This window comes from Danio aesculapii, chromosome 7, assembly GCF_903798145.1.
Source record: "Danio aesculapii chromosome 7, fDanAes4.1, whole genome shotgun sequence".
Classification (NCBI taxonomy): Eukaryota; Metazoa; Chordata; class Actinopteri; order Cypriniformes; family Danionidae; genus Danio; species Danio aesculapii.
The window spans coordinates 61,716,895-61,731,650 of record NC_079441.1 but is presented as its reverse complement, the minus strand read 5'-3'; the positions used below and the strand labels follow the sequence as shown (position 1 = coordinate 61,731,650).

Sequence of the window (14,756 nt, the reverse complement as noted above, 5' to 3'; positions counted from 1 at the left end):
TTTTTTTTTTTATTGCAGAGTATAGTTTGTGCCCTGTCTGGCTAACCCACTTCAACAACATGCACCATAATAATGAATTATTAGGTCAGTAGGTGGAGAGTTGGTGGAACACTAGAGCGCCTACACTATGAAATCACTGAAAATGGCTGAACGTTTTCATACCCGGTTTAAATCTGCATGTAGCATCTTTCACTTGTGATCAGATCAACAAAAACGGGTCGCGAGTCACTGGCATTGTAATTTTGCGGGTCATGTGCTGAAAAGTTTGGGAACCCCTGTAATAGCCTACTCTAAATTTTAACCCAATGGTTAACTTTGTTTATATTTCACCCAATTTTTGATTGAAACAACCCAGCATTTTCTAGAATGAATTGTTGAAAGCAAATACTTTTTCTTTTGTGCTATACAAAAAATTAAAACCATAGATGTTTGGAAGCACAAAAATGTGAATAATAAATCACTAAACATTCATTTTTGCTCACAAATCATTCAACTCAGCAGTGACTTGACACCCACCAGCATGCACACATTCTTTCAGATCTTCAGATTATGACTAAAATAGATTTGAAAACATTGACTAATTGGATCAAGCTTCTATACATTTGGTAAAAGACTATTTTAACCAATCTAGTGTCCATTCTCTCTGCCTCACCTCTTGTTGCTCTCCGTTGTCTCCAGACACATGGCAGAGTCTTTCCCATTCTGGCTGGAGGAGCTCTGGTAACTTCTGTTTGACTGTCTCCCTCTGGATCCGCCCCCTCTCTGCATCCCTCCTTCACTTTCCCTCTCCCCAGAGTCATTTCCACTGGACAGTCCATCTGTATCATCAGAATTCACCCCTCGGTTGTCACCTGCAGATCCTTTGGGACCAGACAGCCCTCCTGACCCACTACTCTCTGGATTAGACGAGGGCGAGCTCTCGCTCATGCCGCAGGATCGCCCTGCCTTTTTCTCCATCCCTCCTGCTCCGCTGTCTGCATCATTGCTGGGGGCGGAGTCTGAGTTGTCATCACTCATAATAATACTGTAAGAACACGCGGTTGCCAAGGTGATGATTTCCACCTGACAATGGATTACACAGAGTTGAATAAGTTCACTAAGTTGGACTTCCTGAACTGCAGTGGGAAATCATCTTGGTGCAATTGATCAAATAAATAGGAATCATGGCGTATCCGGGTGTCTCGCCACCCCGTTCTTTGACTTGGCTCCTTCGACTGGAAGCAGTTTAAACTCAAATCGAATGGAAGTTATTTTGCCAACCAGAGAAAATGTTGCTCGGCTCAGAAAAACAGACAAGACTGGTTGTTATGAAACAGACTTGGCTGCACACATGAAGCCAGATGGAGTGTGACAGTGCGAGCGAAAGTGTAAGAAACAGCCACTGGAAAATTAGGCCTCTTGTTAGGCTCTGTCCATGTGCTCTTCTTCTCTTTGCCCTCTGTGTCACTCGCTCTCCTCAGAGAACACCTGCCAGAAAAAAAAAAGAGAAGAAAAGGTGAGCAGTCTCAAACATACAGTACACACATACTGAGCAGCTTAGCCATTTTCAATTTAGAAGTACTAAAAGATGATGCCTATAGGCGATTTATGAACAGCATGTTTTTTTCCACTAAATAAAATACTAGCTCTCAGACATTTTGCATGGACACAGAGGGACGCTGCACGTGAGAGCTCGTGTAGTTCAGTTTCTAGCTTGGCCACTACAGAGGCTTTTTCTGGTCTCCATGGTGACCGAGACTACTTTGTAGATCAACACATCCACGTCCTACCTTCTCCATCTTCAAAGCATGTTCGTCATTCTGCTTTTGAAACTACAGGGGACAAATGATGATCTAAGAGCGACAACAGCATTGACTTCTAGTCTCTGTCACAAACACCAATTAAAAATCTTTGAAGCATAGTTCAGCCAAAAATGAAAATTACTTCATTTATACTCCTTCATGCGGTTATAAACCTTTAGGAGCTTCATTCTTCTGTTGAACACAAAATAAGATAGTATGTAGAATGTGGGATGCTGGAACCTATTGACTTTCATAGCAGGAAAAAAAGAAATGTTATGGAAGTCATGTCAATAGATGCCAGCAACCAGCATTTTTAATATTTTCATTCGTGATCAACAGAAGAAAGGAACTCTAGTAGGTTTTGAACAAGTGAAGGGTGCGTAAATGATGACAGAATGTTCAGTTTTGGGTGAACTATCCCTTTAATGTTGGTTTCTAGCATTTTTTCCATCTTGGATATTCATTTAGTAGACCACTGTACAAAACTCATTGGTTGTTGCAGCTTATTTGAACAAAACACTAGAAAACTCAACTCCTAAACACCAACGAGACAATTTTGTGGCCAGTGTATAAATATATTAATAAATTCCCAGCTTTATTCACCAAGTATGCACTAAACTAATCAAAAGCTACAGAAATACTTTGATCATGTCTTTAGAGTACATATGCAGTAAATATTTTTAACTTTATAAGCAGAGGCAATAAACTTGTATGCAGGTTCCCTAAATAAATAATATTAGAAAGATTTCTAAAGGATAGTGACACAGAAACATGGAGTAATGATGGTTAAAATGTATCTTTGTTTATCAATCACAGTAACAAATTACAAACTGAACTATATTAAAATAGAAAAAAAGTTGCAATAATATGTCTTAATATTCAAATGCAGACTTATTTTTATTTGTGTGGGTACTTTTTTTAATCTACTCGACGTTTGTTTTTACAAGGTTATTTCTGAGTGCTCTTAAAACAGCACACTTTAACATATACATATTCTCTACCTTTATCCTTCAAGCACACTAATCTCATAAGACAACCAAGTGATGTCAGTGTTCAGTCTTCTTTGCTTCCTCTCCAGGATCTTAATGATCCACCATTTCTGGAGTTACTGAGTTTAGAACTACACTTTTAGCAGTGCGACTGTGAATTAGCATTTACTGCAAATAGCATCTCTAAGCAAGTAAAGGAAGTGATGCTAAAAATTGAGCACATACAGTTACTAGAAAGGAATTCTAAGCCAATGAGTTATTCTAAGGCATGCCGAGTGCTTAGTAAAGCACAAAGCCACCAGGAAAGGTAGACAGTGGCACTAAAAATGAAAATGTGGCCTGAATACACCTTGATTAAGCAGTGAAAGCTACTTTTAAAGGTAATATATTACAATATTGAGTCATTTCTTTATTTAAAAGCAACCACGCTACTATTTAAAGAAAGTTATGTGTTATGTATGTTATTATTATTATTAATATTTTTGTCTTTTTATCATGGTTGGGCTTAAGATTTTAACATATTACTTTTAAAAGCTATTTTTCGCCAACACGGTTTATAGGATACTTGTTTGATGCATAACAAACTGTTTTTGAAATATTTATAATTCACTTATATTGAGCTAGTTTGCCAGACATAGATTAACAGTGTTCTCAGACTCTACAGCTTTGATCAACGTAAACCCTTTAGCCCACACCTAATGTGTACATTTAATGTGTATAAACTACTATTGAGAGAAGAACAAGTGTAATGATATTAGGGTATCTGCCTTGAAATGAACAATCTGAGCCACTACCAAAAGAATAAAAGTTCACATCATGAGAAATCTGAAGAGCGAAGCTGCACACTGAAAGCACCAAGCTACATTTCCCAAGAAATGTGTGTCCATTTAATAAGCAACCCCTACAAACAATAGGTATCATAATGTTAGAGAGGGGCTCTCACACAGTTAACAATACACAAAACTATTATATTAAGCTTCCATATCAACATGGAGCAAGAAAAACAATCATTTACAAAAGAAAAATGCCCACAGATGATGTTTTTATTCTGACAGCAGAGCCTGTGGTTTGCTTCTCTGGGACAGAAGGCTGTTTGTCTGAAATGAATGTGCGAGTAGGCGTTTTCCAGCACACACATACTGTACGCACTTCTGACACCTGTTCTGCACTGCCTTATATCTGTCTATCTTCAGCAAACAAAAAGAAAGCTCATCACATACAAATCATTACTGGTATTATTGCATTTTTTCGAATAAATGATCATGCTTTAAATGCTTAAAACATTCATTGATTTCTGATTAGTGTAGCCTGCTCAACAACAACAACAAGCAATTTAAATAGCCCAAGTTGTTTGTCAGTGGATTAAAATGCTAAAAACTATTATATCAATCTTAAAGCAGAACAATTAAAAAGAAAGAAAAGGGAGAAAGTGAATAACGCAAAAAACATTATGCGCCTAATCTATAAACACGATGCGTCACAAGTTTCATTCTCCACAAAAACAAACTTACATTCCCGCTGGAGTGAGTGACGCTGAATGCGGACGTGCGCGGATGAAGGCGTGGAGAGAAGACTTTAAAATGGCTACATTTTAACGAGATGCTTTCGTTCCACTAGATATAAACATCCTATGTTATGACTGAAAGACACGACCGTCTCCGAAGCATCTCGCCTCCATTGCAGTCGTGATTCTCCATCTGCGCGCTCCCTGACAGACTCGCCTCCGCCTCGTGCGCGCTAAACATATAAAACACGTGTTTACTCTGCTGATTCCTTCAGGCTGCGCGCTTCACTCATTGGGCACCGCTGCCCAAAAACTGCCTCCGTCACAGATTAGACTGGTATGTTTTAAATCAATCTGAGAACAAATTTCAGCATAACTTGGTATACAGGAGCATCTCTCTTTTAATATTCTGATTATCAGTTGGGTTGAGTGAGAATTTGAGCACTGCAGGAGTGAATTTGGAACAAATTGTACTGTTATAATAAGAGTAAAAGTTATAATACAGTAATATATGATTATAATTAATTTATAATTACAGAATAATACTACTACAACCAATAATAATAATAATAATAATAATAATAATAATAATTACAACAATAATAATATCTAACAAACACCAAGGAATTATTAAGATCAAGCAGTAAGCTGTTACAAATGGACAATAATGCAGTTACAAAATAATAGTATTATTATTAATAGTACAAAAGTATTATTATTGATAGTATAATAGTATTTTTTGAAACCGGTGCCCCCACCATAGACCAAATAATCATGCAGTCAAAAAATAGGACAGACTCATCACGCTCGTATTTATATAAAATGACATGCTACAAAAATTTTAATATTTTAAGTTAAATATTTAAGTTGAATCAAATTAATCTTACAAGTTGTTTTAACTTCATTTAATAGGTTATTATTAACATAAAAACAAGTTTTCATGACTTATTGATCATATTAATTTATGTTTTGCATGGCAAAACTAAAAATACTACTAATAATACAAACATATGACTGATTAAAATAATTTTAAATAAAACTATGTCAGTTTTTAAACCATTATTATAATAAAACATTGACTCATTTACTTCACCGGTAATAAATTCTGCAAAGTAATGACTACTGCAGATGTCTGGCTGAACATATGATCTCACAGACGTCCCACAAGCTGTTACTGAACTGCAGAGATACAACAACTGAAACCGTTTAAACTGATAAAGAAAAAAAGCTCAAGTTAGCTAAATAAGTGGGCACTAATAGTGATATAGTCTGACATTAACGAATAAAACTAAAACACAAGCACAGTAAAAAATTTCCGAGTTCACATAGTGAGCTACTCTGTACAAGTGCAAAACCTGAGATATCCAAAGCCATGGAGCAATATATTTAAAAACAAGGTCATAAGCATCTAGTTTCATATGAGGAGTCAAGTACTTTTTTCTGCTTGTGCTGGGTACTGTGGAAGAGTTGAAGTTTACTATAATGCAAAAGACTAGTCATGTACTCAATCTCAGCTTACAACAGCTGTCACTATCGCAGAAAGATTATACAATGTCATTACTGGACAATTAAATCAAATTGGATTTTTAAAAAAAATTTGTGTAGCTTATCAGTGTACTACAACTAGTAGACTGTGTAGTAAACCATCTGAACTGATGTGCTGAACATTTACTAGAACCAATTTTACTGACAAAATGCGCATGGGAACCACCTTAAGATTAATTTCCCAGCCCTATTTTGAGTTTTAAAATGGTTCATTTCCACAAAATGGTTCAATGGCCACAAAAGGGGCGCTCAAAAGCTAAAATGGCAACACTACAGCCTGTAAGTCTGCAGGTGCACATGAAGTGTGGCATTTGGGACAGGGCCTTAGTTAGTGAGTCTTACTTACTAAGGTAAAGTCTTACCAAGACAGATGCTGCACACTCCCCCCCCCCCTAATATTATTACAATAATGCACAATAAACATGCTATATTGATTGTGCACTACTTATTTACTTCCCATAATACTCATTTAAGTGCAGACCAAAACTTTGAGACCCCCCTAATGGCTTTACATGTCAATCATTGTAAATGAATGGAATGTGAGCCAATCTAAAGTCTATGTATGGTTTCTTTTAGTTATTTTAGTTCTAATGTAAGCTCATGTCATGCGTTCCTTTTACCTGCACGTTTGCTTATATTTTTTTATACAGTAATATAAAAATGGGGTGTGGCATCATGATTTGTGTTTCCCATACACTGAATTATTTGTTAATTATTTATTTAAATTGGTCTGTGAGAGTTTAAGTGGGATTTTGATATCGCACACCTCTCTCATAGTCACAAATGAGTTTCAAAGTGAAAAGATGGTGGTGTCAGGCTGGGACATTTTACATTCACTTGTTTACAAGTAACAGTAGCCTACTGGAGGCTCATCTGCGATTTTCTTTTTTTTTTTTTTTGCATGACATCACTGTTTTGTAGTATCATGTTTTTTAGGTCTAGATGGTAAAAGAACAATGTTATTTTTAGAAAATTGTCCCTATTTACAAAAGTTTGCATTTTCAGGTCGCAAAACTGCACAGTTGAGTAAATAAAGGTCCAATACACATTAAAAACTTTCTATAAAGTACAGTTGAAACTGTGTCATGAAAATAGATCCTAAACTATACTGTGATGGCCGAGACTCACAATTTTTTTTACGGTGAATTTTTGAAAACTTTAGAACAATTTATCCAGTTTTCCTACTCACACTCCATCGCAATTTCACAGGCAAATGTAAAAAAAACATTTATAATAAACATTTTACTGACTACTAGTTAAACCTGTGACAACATGCCCTGAATTTTAATCAACAACACAATTAAGACATGTAAAACAATTCATTTAACAGCAAAAAAAGTCTAACAAAATCACATGAGAAAATATCAAACGCTTTGTTTACCCAACAAATACAGCAATCTCAGAGAATGCTTAAAATACAAAACCCCTCTGCCCTGACCTCTAAAAAATCTTTAAAAATACATTTTTTTTTGCAATACATTATTCACAGTATCTCCATTTTACAGTTTACTTACTACTGCACCTCAGTGGTTTTATTTGAAGCATATAATAAACTAAGACACTAAGGATGACATCTTATCCATGATGACACTAAAAACAATATTAAGCAATTGTGAAACGACGTCCATTCTATTCACTTCTATTTTCACATTTTTATCAATTTACTTAGACAAAATATAGACGCCTTTCTTCTTTTTTAAAACATACAGGCTATTTTGGAGAAGTCTGACCAGTAACAAGCCAAAACACTGCATCCGATTCACGTATCAGCTGACTGACTAACTGCGTAGCAAAAAAAAAAACATGCCATCAAAAATGTGGATAACTTTAAAAGCAAAGCATGAAAAATAAAACATTTTGATAGACAATGACAATGTGATAGCATAATACAATGTATGATGCATTTCTGCATTAAAACCGCCCAACGTGTGGGCTTGTTGTGCATCGGTCAAGGACGACTCCGTTTTCGCTAATAAACCACTATTGGACAAATCTAATGTTGTAAACATGTGTAAATGTGCTTAATGATGGCATCGCTAGTATAAAATGATGATTTTAGACAGAAGAAACACGCCACATATGACCTTCCGATCAATGCTGGCCTTACCTTTTGGATTTTACTGTTTCGTCTTCTGTTGAACGACAAGACAAATTCCTATATTCATATACAGATCGAAATAGTGTTCCAATGTACTCCTGTTGTTATGAATCCAGCGCAATATCAAAACGACGTCCTTTTGCGACTGTAGTCCACAAAGATAGCGTTGCTATTGTGCGTTAGAGATTTGTTTCCCCATGACTCCAGACACACACGAGTACACGTGCTTCTCGAGCTGGCTACAAGCCCCTTTTGCGTTGCGAAATTCTATTGGCTGAGCGCGCAGCAAACCGCAGAGCCCAGCGGTGTATTCTCCGCCCACTCACGGCGAACTGTTCACTGATTGGTCGAGGTCAAGGGCGCTCGGCTCACGTTCATCTGCTGTCACGTTGCAGCGCGCCTGTTGTTGTTGTAATACATGAGCTCGAAGAGCGTGTTGCGGGCAGTAGCCTACGACATTTTGCTGTAGATTCACTTTCATATTATATTCACATATTATTGTAACCCCAGCAGATTTAACTCTCTTGTGTTTAGTGAAATTATTCATTTTATATGTTAATTTACTTTTTAAAGAAGGTTTACAGTATTTATTTTAAAATGTAAATACAAATATGTTCGTTCTCATGAACTCTTTAAAAAAGTAATTGATAAAGTGAACTAAATGGTGTTAAACTGCCTCATGCGATTATTAATAAAAATATAAAACGTCAACATAAGTCTATACGACGTGATATCAACTGAAAATCACTGAATTGCTTTTTTTATTTAAACCACATGTAAAGTGAATGGGGCTTTCCAGCACAACTGTTCAAAATGCATTGCGCAGCTGGCTTGAATCCATCCATAGACCGTGTGCTTGAATCTCACCAGTGAATGAGCCATGCACAGTTCCACGTGCGGCCGGGGCGGGGCTGTGTGTGACGCCAGAGCTCCCACAGGAGTCACGCGGCTCGCGGTGTGGCTCGCTGTTTCTGTATGGATGAATACAAGATGGTCGTCAGAAAGGCGTCACTATCATGCTGACCTCCATTTATCCGATTGGTAAAAATGGGCCGCCTCGTTGCCAGTGTCTGGCAAGTGCGGTTTTGGAGGCAGGGTGCATTAAGTAACCCATATTTAGAAGTTGTAATACCCAACAGAACGCTAAACTCAGTCACTGCATGGGTAAACAAAATAGGTACGTACGCACATTAGGTTAAGACATGATAAGTTGCTAATTTCGAAATGTCCTACTTTGTGGTGAAATGTAAATACATTTTTGGGTTTAATACGATTTAGCTTGCCTAAACAGTTCAACAATTATAATATTCAACAGTTTTGTTTAGATGACTAAAAATAATTGGTTGGCCTATATAATTTTAACAATATGACATCAATTTGTGGCTAATCTTTTGCTAGACCCTTCTCCTCAACTGTCACACTTCTCTTTGTTAATCTGCCACATTTTAGACTATCTGCTTGGGTTTCAAACTGATCAGAATGGGGAAGAAAGATGCTGTAATATCGATGCATTGCCAGGCAGGTATGTTGAACCTGATATACTGGAAGTTTCACACACAACCTTCTCTAGAGTTTGCAGAGAATGGTTGGTTAAGCAGAAATATATCCAGTGTCAGTTCTGTGGGTGAACATGCCTCAAGGTCAGATGAGAATGGTCAGACTGATTTAAATGCAGTATTAAATCATCTTTATGTGCACACCACAACTATTTATTTCAACTGAGGTCTGCAAGGCTGCAGTTTGCACAAAGCACCAACATTGGAAAAATGTTTGCCTGGTCTGCCTTTTTGTTGTTGTTGTTTTGCAAAATGTACTGGATAAAGACTGCACTGAATCAGCTCTAAGAAATGACAGTTGTTTGGGTTAAGTAAGAATTATTTCACTAGTATCCTCACCTTGGCTCGGGCATTTATAATCCCAGCCTACTATGTGCGTACTAGGCATTAGCAGGCAATGTGTCATCAGGCTTCATGGATCTTTTAATAGACACGCCATGCGTATCTAAAAACCAAAAAAAGAAAGGGGGAAAAGCCTGTTCATCTTTGTGCCAAATTTATTTAGGCTATTTATCTTTTGTTTGTTTATTTATTTATTTTTAGTTTGTTTATTCAGATTTTCATTGCTTCACAGCTGTAGACAAATGTCAAATTGTCTAAATATCTACAATACTTGAGATTTTTTTTATATCTTTTTTGCATATGATAAAGTAAACCATGAGCCTCCATTTGCTGTAGCAGCATCCAGTGCACAATGGTTCTAAATGGAGTCTCTAAATTTTCGTCGACGTGGCAGCGCCATCTGCTGGTCACTTACATTTAAAACACTACGAGCAAGAGTTTCAAAAATGATAGTAACACAATTTATAATTTTACGATATATATATATATATATATATATATATATATATATATATATATATATATATATATATATATATATATATATATATATATATATATATATATATATATATATATATATATATTCACAGTTTAAATATATATATATATATATATATATATATATATATATATATATATATATATATATTCATAAAACATTCTACAATACTGATGGTTTTATTATATATGTGATCTTTTGAATGACGGACATTTAAAAAAAAAAAAAAAAAAAACTTAAAAGAAATTAGTTTGAGTAACATAATAATAACCGACAGATCCATTACAGTTCCACCAGACCCAGAGATCACATTAATTATTTTGTGGCACGTATTATAAAGGTGTAAACTGACACAATATTATTAAACAACATTCTTATATTGACCAGACAACTTATTTTTTGTTGCTTATTTATTGTTTTCAATATCTGTTGATCTGAGGACAATATTGTAAAACGTTTAATTCGTGACACACTCACTGCAAAAATAGTTTTCTTGCTTAGAGTTTTTGTCTTGTATCCAGTCCAAATATCAAAAATGTATTAAATTAATAATCATTTTCTAGACAAGTAAAACAAGTCATCTTAAGTTAATTTTAAGTGTGTTTCTCCTTAAAATAAGCAAATTAATCTGCCAGTGAGGTGAGCAAAATAAACTTGTTTTTAGATTATTTTTCTTATCCAACTAGCAGATTATTTAGCTTTTTTAAAAGGAAAAACACTTAATAATTATTAATTCTGAAAACAAGACCATTTGTTTTTGTCTTGTCTAGAAAAAGCTTCTTGATTTAAGAAGTGAAACAAGACAAAAACATAAGTTCTTTAACATTTCTTTCCATAATAGGTTCTTAATACTGCAAAAAAAGCTTTTTTATAAAATGGTAAAATATGAACACTCAGATATATCATGCATTAGTGACAGCTCACTAAAATACAACAGCACATATTGCTAAACTAAATGACGAATCACAGGTTACTCCTGCTGGCCTGGTCTTCTTGTGTTTCCTCCACTTGGTGATTTGTAGCTTCTCTGAGCAGTAGTTGGTTGGCGAGGTCAGGTCTCCCTGCACGGGTCAGGCAGTGGGCTAGTATGGGGCATTTCAAAGAAGAGGAGGGCAGGCCTCGTCTCCACGCTGTCAGAATGTGAAAGGCCTGCTGTGAGAGGCTGTGTGGAGCTCGCAGTCGAGCGATCTGGACAGAAGAGCGACGGAGATGGAGAGACAGAACCAGAAGGGCCGCATCCTCCTCTGTGAGCTCCTCACACAGCCATGATAACAGCTCATCTGACAGAGGCTCTGGAAGAACACACAGTCTTAGCCAGTGATGCATTACTAGTGTCTTACTTTTTCTAAGTAACAAACAATGCATAACTTTTGGAAAGTTCAGTAATAATATTTGAGTTACTTTTTAGTTTAATTAATTAGCTTTTAAAAAATAAATTGCTGAAATAATATTAATGTAGTCATGTTGAATCGTGGGAATAGACAGAAATGAAGATGACAGGCCAAAGCCTTATATTTTTGCGATGGAGGTATTATTATTTTGAACGCATGGATTAGAGGGAAAGAGGGTTTGTCTCAATGGACATTGATTTTACTGTGCTAATAAAGCAAAAAGTAGCAAACACATTGCTTTAAACTTTCATCAAAGTGTTTATATACAGCACATATAGCTCTGGGGTCAGGAAATTCTCAGAAGATAACATTATCCTACATTATTATTTTTTGATTGGCTTTTTTTAAAGGCAAATGAAGGTGTAGGGTATACGGTGTGCTGTTAATTGAGCTCCTCTATTAAAAAAAAAAACGCTGAAAGTTCTAAAAGAGATCAAGCCTTAACCAGGTAAGAATATGTAATTCAAAAGTAACGTAATGTCCATAAAGTTTAAGTAATGCAACTTTTTTAGGAGAGTAACTTAAGATTGTAATGCATTACTTTCAAAAGTACTTTCCCCAACACTGCTCTTAGCATACACTCCCAAAAATGACGTTTGCTGTTTGTTTAAAGTACTTATTTAAATTGAGCTTAATCAACACAATTACTGAGCTTTTGGGGGGGACAATTTAATTATGTTCAATCTATTTAAATTTGTAAAAACTAATAAGTTAACTTCATTCATTCATGTTGTCCCAACACAAATTGATTGTGTGGAACCCAGTATTTTTGCCAAAAGCATCAAAAAATTGTACTTTCCATAAAAAAAAAAAAAAAAAAAAAAAGACACACCACATTTGTGATCTCTAACTCTTTATTTTTGAGTATAGTTGATGTTGTGCATTTTTCATTTCTGAATTGGTTATTATAATTGGTATAATATGTGCACTCACTTATATTAATAGAAAAGGGAGAAGACCCTATTTGTAACTTGCGTAAGAATATTTTTACTATAAAACATATTTTAATAGAATGTATATTTTATATTTTAATATCAGGAAATATTTTAAGGGGAATGTTTAAAAAGGTTTCTAGTGTAAGAATTTTAGAATATCGTTAATCAAATTGAAATATTGAATCTGACTTTTTAGCAGTGTTGTTGTTATGTGTATGGTTTTATGTAAAATGTGTAATTATGTCGGCGCAATAGCCTAATGGTTAGTGCATCGACATATGGTGCAGTAGCATGTCAGGGCGTCCCGAGTTCGAATTCCGGCCCGAGGACATTTCCCTACCCTACCCCCCTATCTAAATACTGTCCTATCTATTAAAGGCAAAAAGGCCAAAAAATAAATCTTTAAAAAAATGTGTAATTATTTACCCATGTTTTTTTTTTTAAATGCAAAATTCAGAATTTTGATTTATTATATAATTTTAAAATCTAGGGAATGTATATCAGGTGAATATATATATATATATATATATATATATATATATATATATATATATATATATATATATATATATATATATATATATATATATATATATATAATCAATTTGTGAGGAAAAGTTTTCTAAACCATCAAGAATATAAGCTGAAAATGAATAGGTGTCTATGTGGAGCCCTGCTGGATATATGTGGATGTTGTCATTTCTTTTTTAACAATAAATCTAAACTTTTTTTTTCTTTAACCTCAGATGGCATTATTTTATTTCTAAAGTATAAACCAATGTCCAGAAACCTTTTATATTAAATTTAGGTCAGAATTTCAGTGATCTTTATAATAAAAAAATATTATAACACAAATTATGGCATAATTGCGTGTTTGTGTATAGTAAATTGATTGAAAAGTGTTAAATATCCACACAAACACTGCATGCAAAGTTAAGAAATGAGACATAGTTTATTATACACAAAATAATATTTCTCTATGTAACTGGTCTGTAAATGTTTGGTCAGGAGGACCCCAAGGAATCTAACTGTGATTCTTTTTCTTCCTGTTAAGTCAAGTTGAGATGGAAAATTGTGCACACCACCTGTATCGAGGTCTGGCAAACACTTAAGTTTAAGTGTATTTAGGTGGATATCAATAATAGTAGTCATAACTCCTGACTAATAATACAGCTCAAGGGTGTAAATCTAAGAGGACTAATAAAAAATATTTAGAATAAGCAAGTAAGAGCAGCCATCAGTCTAATAATCAAGACTGATGTGACCCCAAGACAACGAGAACAGTATGAAACAAGAGTTAAAAAAAGATTATCAACAATAGATTTAACCAGAACTTTAGGTGATAATAAAATGGAGTGTGTCCAATAAAATAATTTAATTCAAGTTAAAATGATTTTGTGCTCTGAATAGACAGAACAATCAATAAACATTCAACTACCAGTGGACACCATTGGATCAAACTGGATGGACTCTTAAAGTGGTGAGTAAATTATCAGGAAATTTGCATTCTTGAACTAATACAGGAATCTAGGAAGATAGATAATTTGAAGAATGAAAAATATTTCACATACCTGTTTGGCTTTTGTAACCCTTTTCTATGCGTTATTTATGTGTTTTCTATTGCGTTATTTTTACAGTATTTGCTATTTTATTAGGACCAGATGTCAGAAGATTTTAATTCGCTCACAAGAGTGTATAGAAATAACAACCGATTTTTGATAGATAAATAAGTCAGACTCAAAAATTACAGTAAATAACTGAGGTAAGTATATTAAACAAGTTAAATGATGGAAACAAAATAAAACATATAAATAAATGTTAAAACCAGTTCAGTTTTATGAATACTAAATTAAAGTAATCTATGTATATATCATATACACTGAAATCCCCAACACTTCAGATGATAAATCCACTTCATACAGATTCAGTTTCACAAATCACGTGTTGCATGTTCAATGAAGAAGAAAAACAAAAAAAGAAGGAAAATTTGGATAAAAGTAGTAATTCAAAGTCCAAGTTCAATGTTCAACACTCGAATGTTCTTTTCAGTTCCAGCTCGATGTGAAAAATCCAAAAAATCAGTCCAGATAGAGCAAAGTCCAAAAACGAATAA

At 34.6% G+C, this 14,756-nt stretch overlaps 1 protein-coding gene across 1 annotated transcript in view; it reads right to left on the bottom strand.

Annotated features, from left to right (window-relative positions):
* Positions 1-8,137, bottom strand: part of per1b (period circadian clock 1b) — a 28,929-nt gene extending 20,792 nt beyond the window's left edge. The window contains exons 1-2 of the mRNA XM_056462290.1: positions 7,927-8,137; positions 653-1,467 (exon numbers count right to left, since the gene is read on the bottom strand). Of these exons, the coding sequence (XP_056318265.1) occupies positions 653-1,017 (365 nt within the window). The 5' untranslated portion in view covers positions 1,018-1,467; positions 7,927-8,137. The remainder of the gene's footprint in view (positions 1-652; positions 1,468-7,926) is intronic.
* Between the last annotated feature and the right edge of the window lie 6,619 nt (positions 8,138-14,756).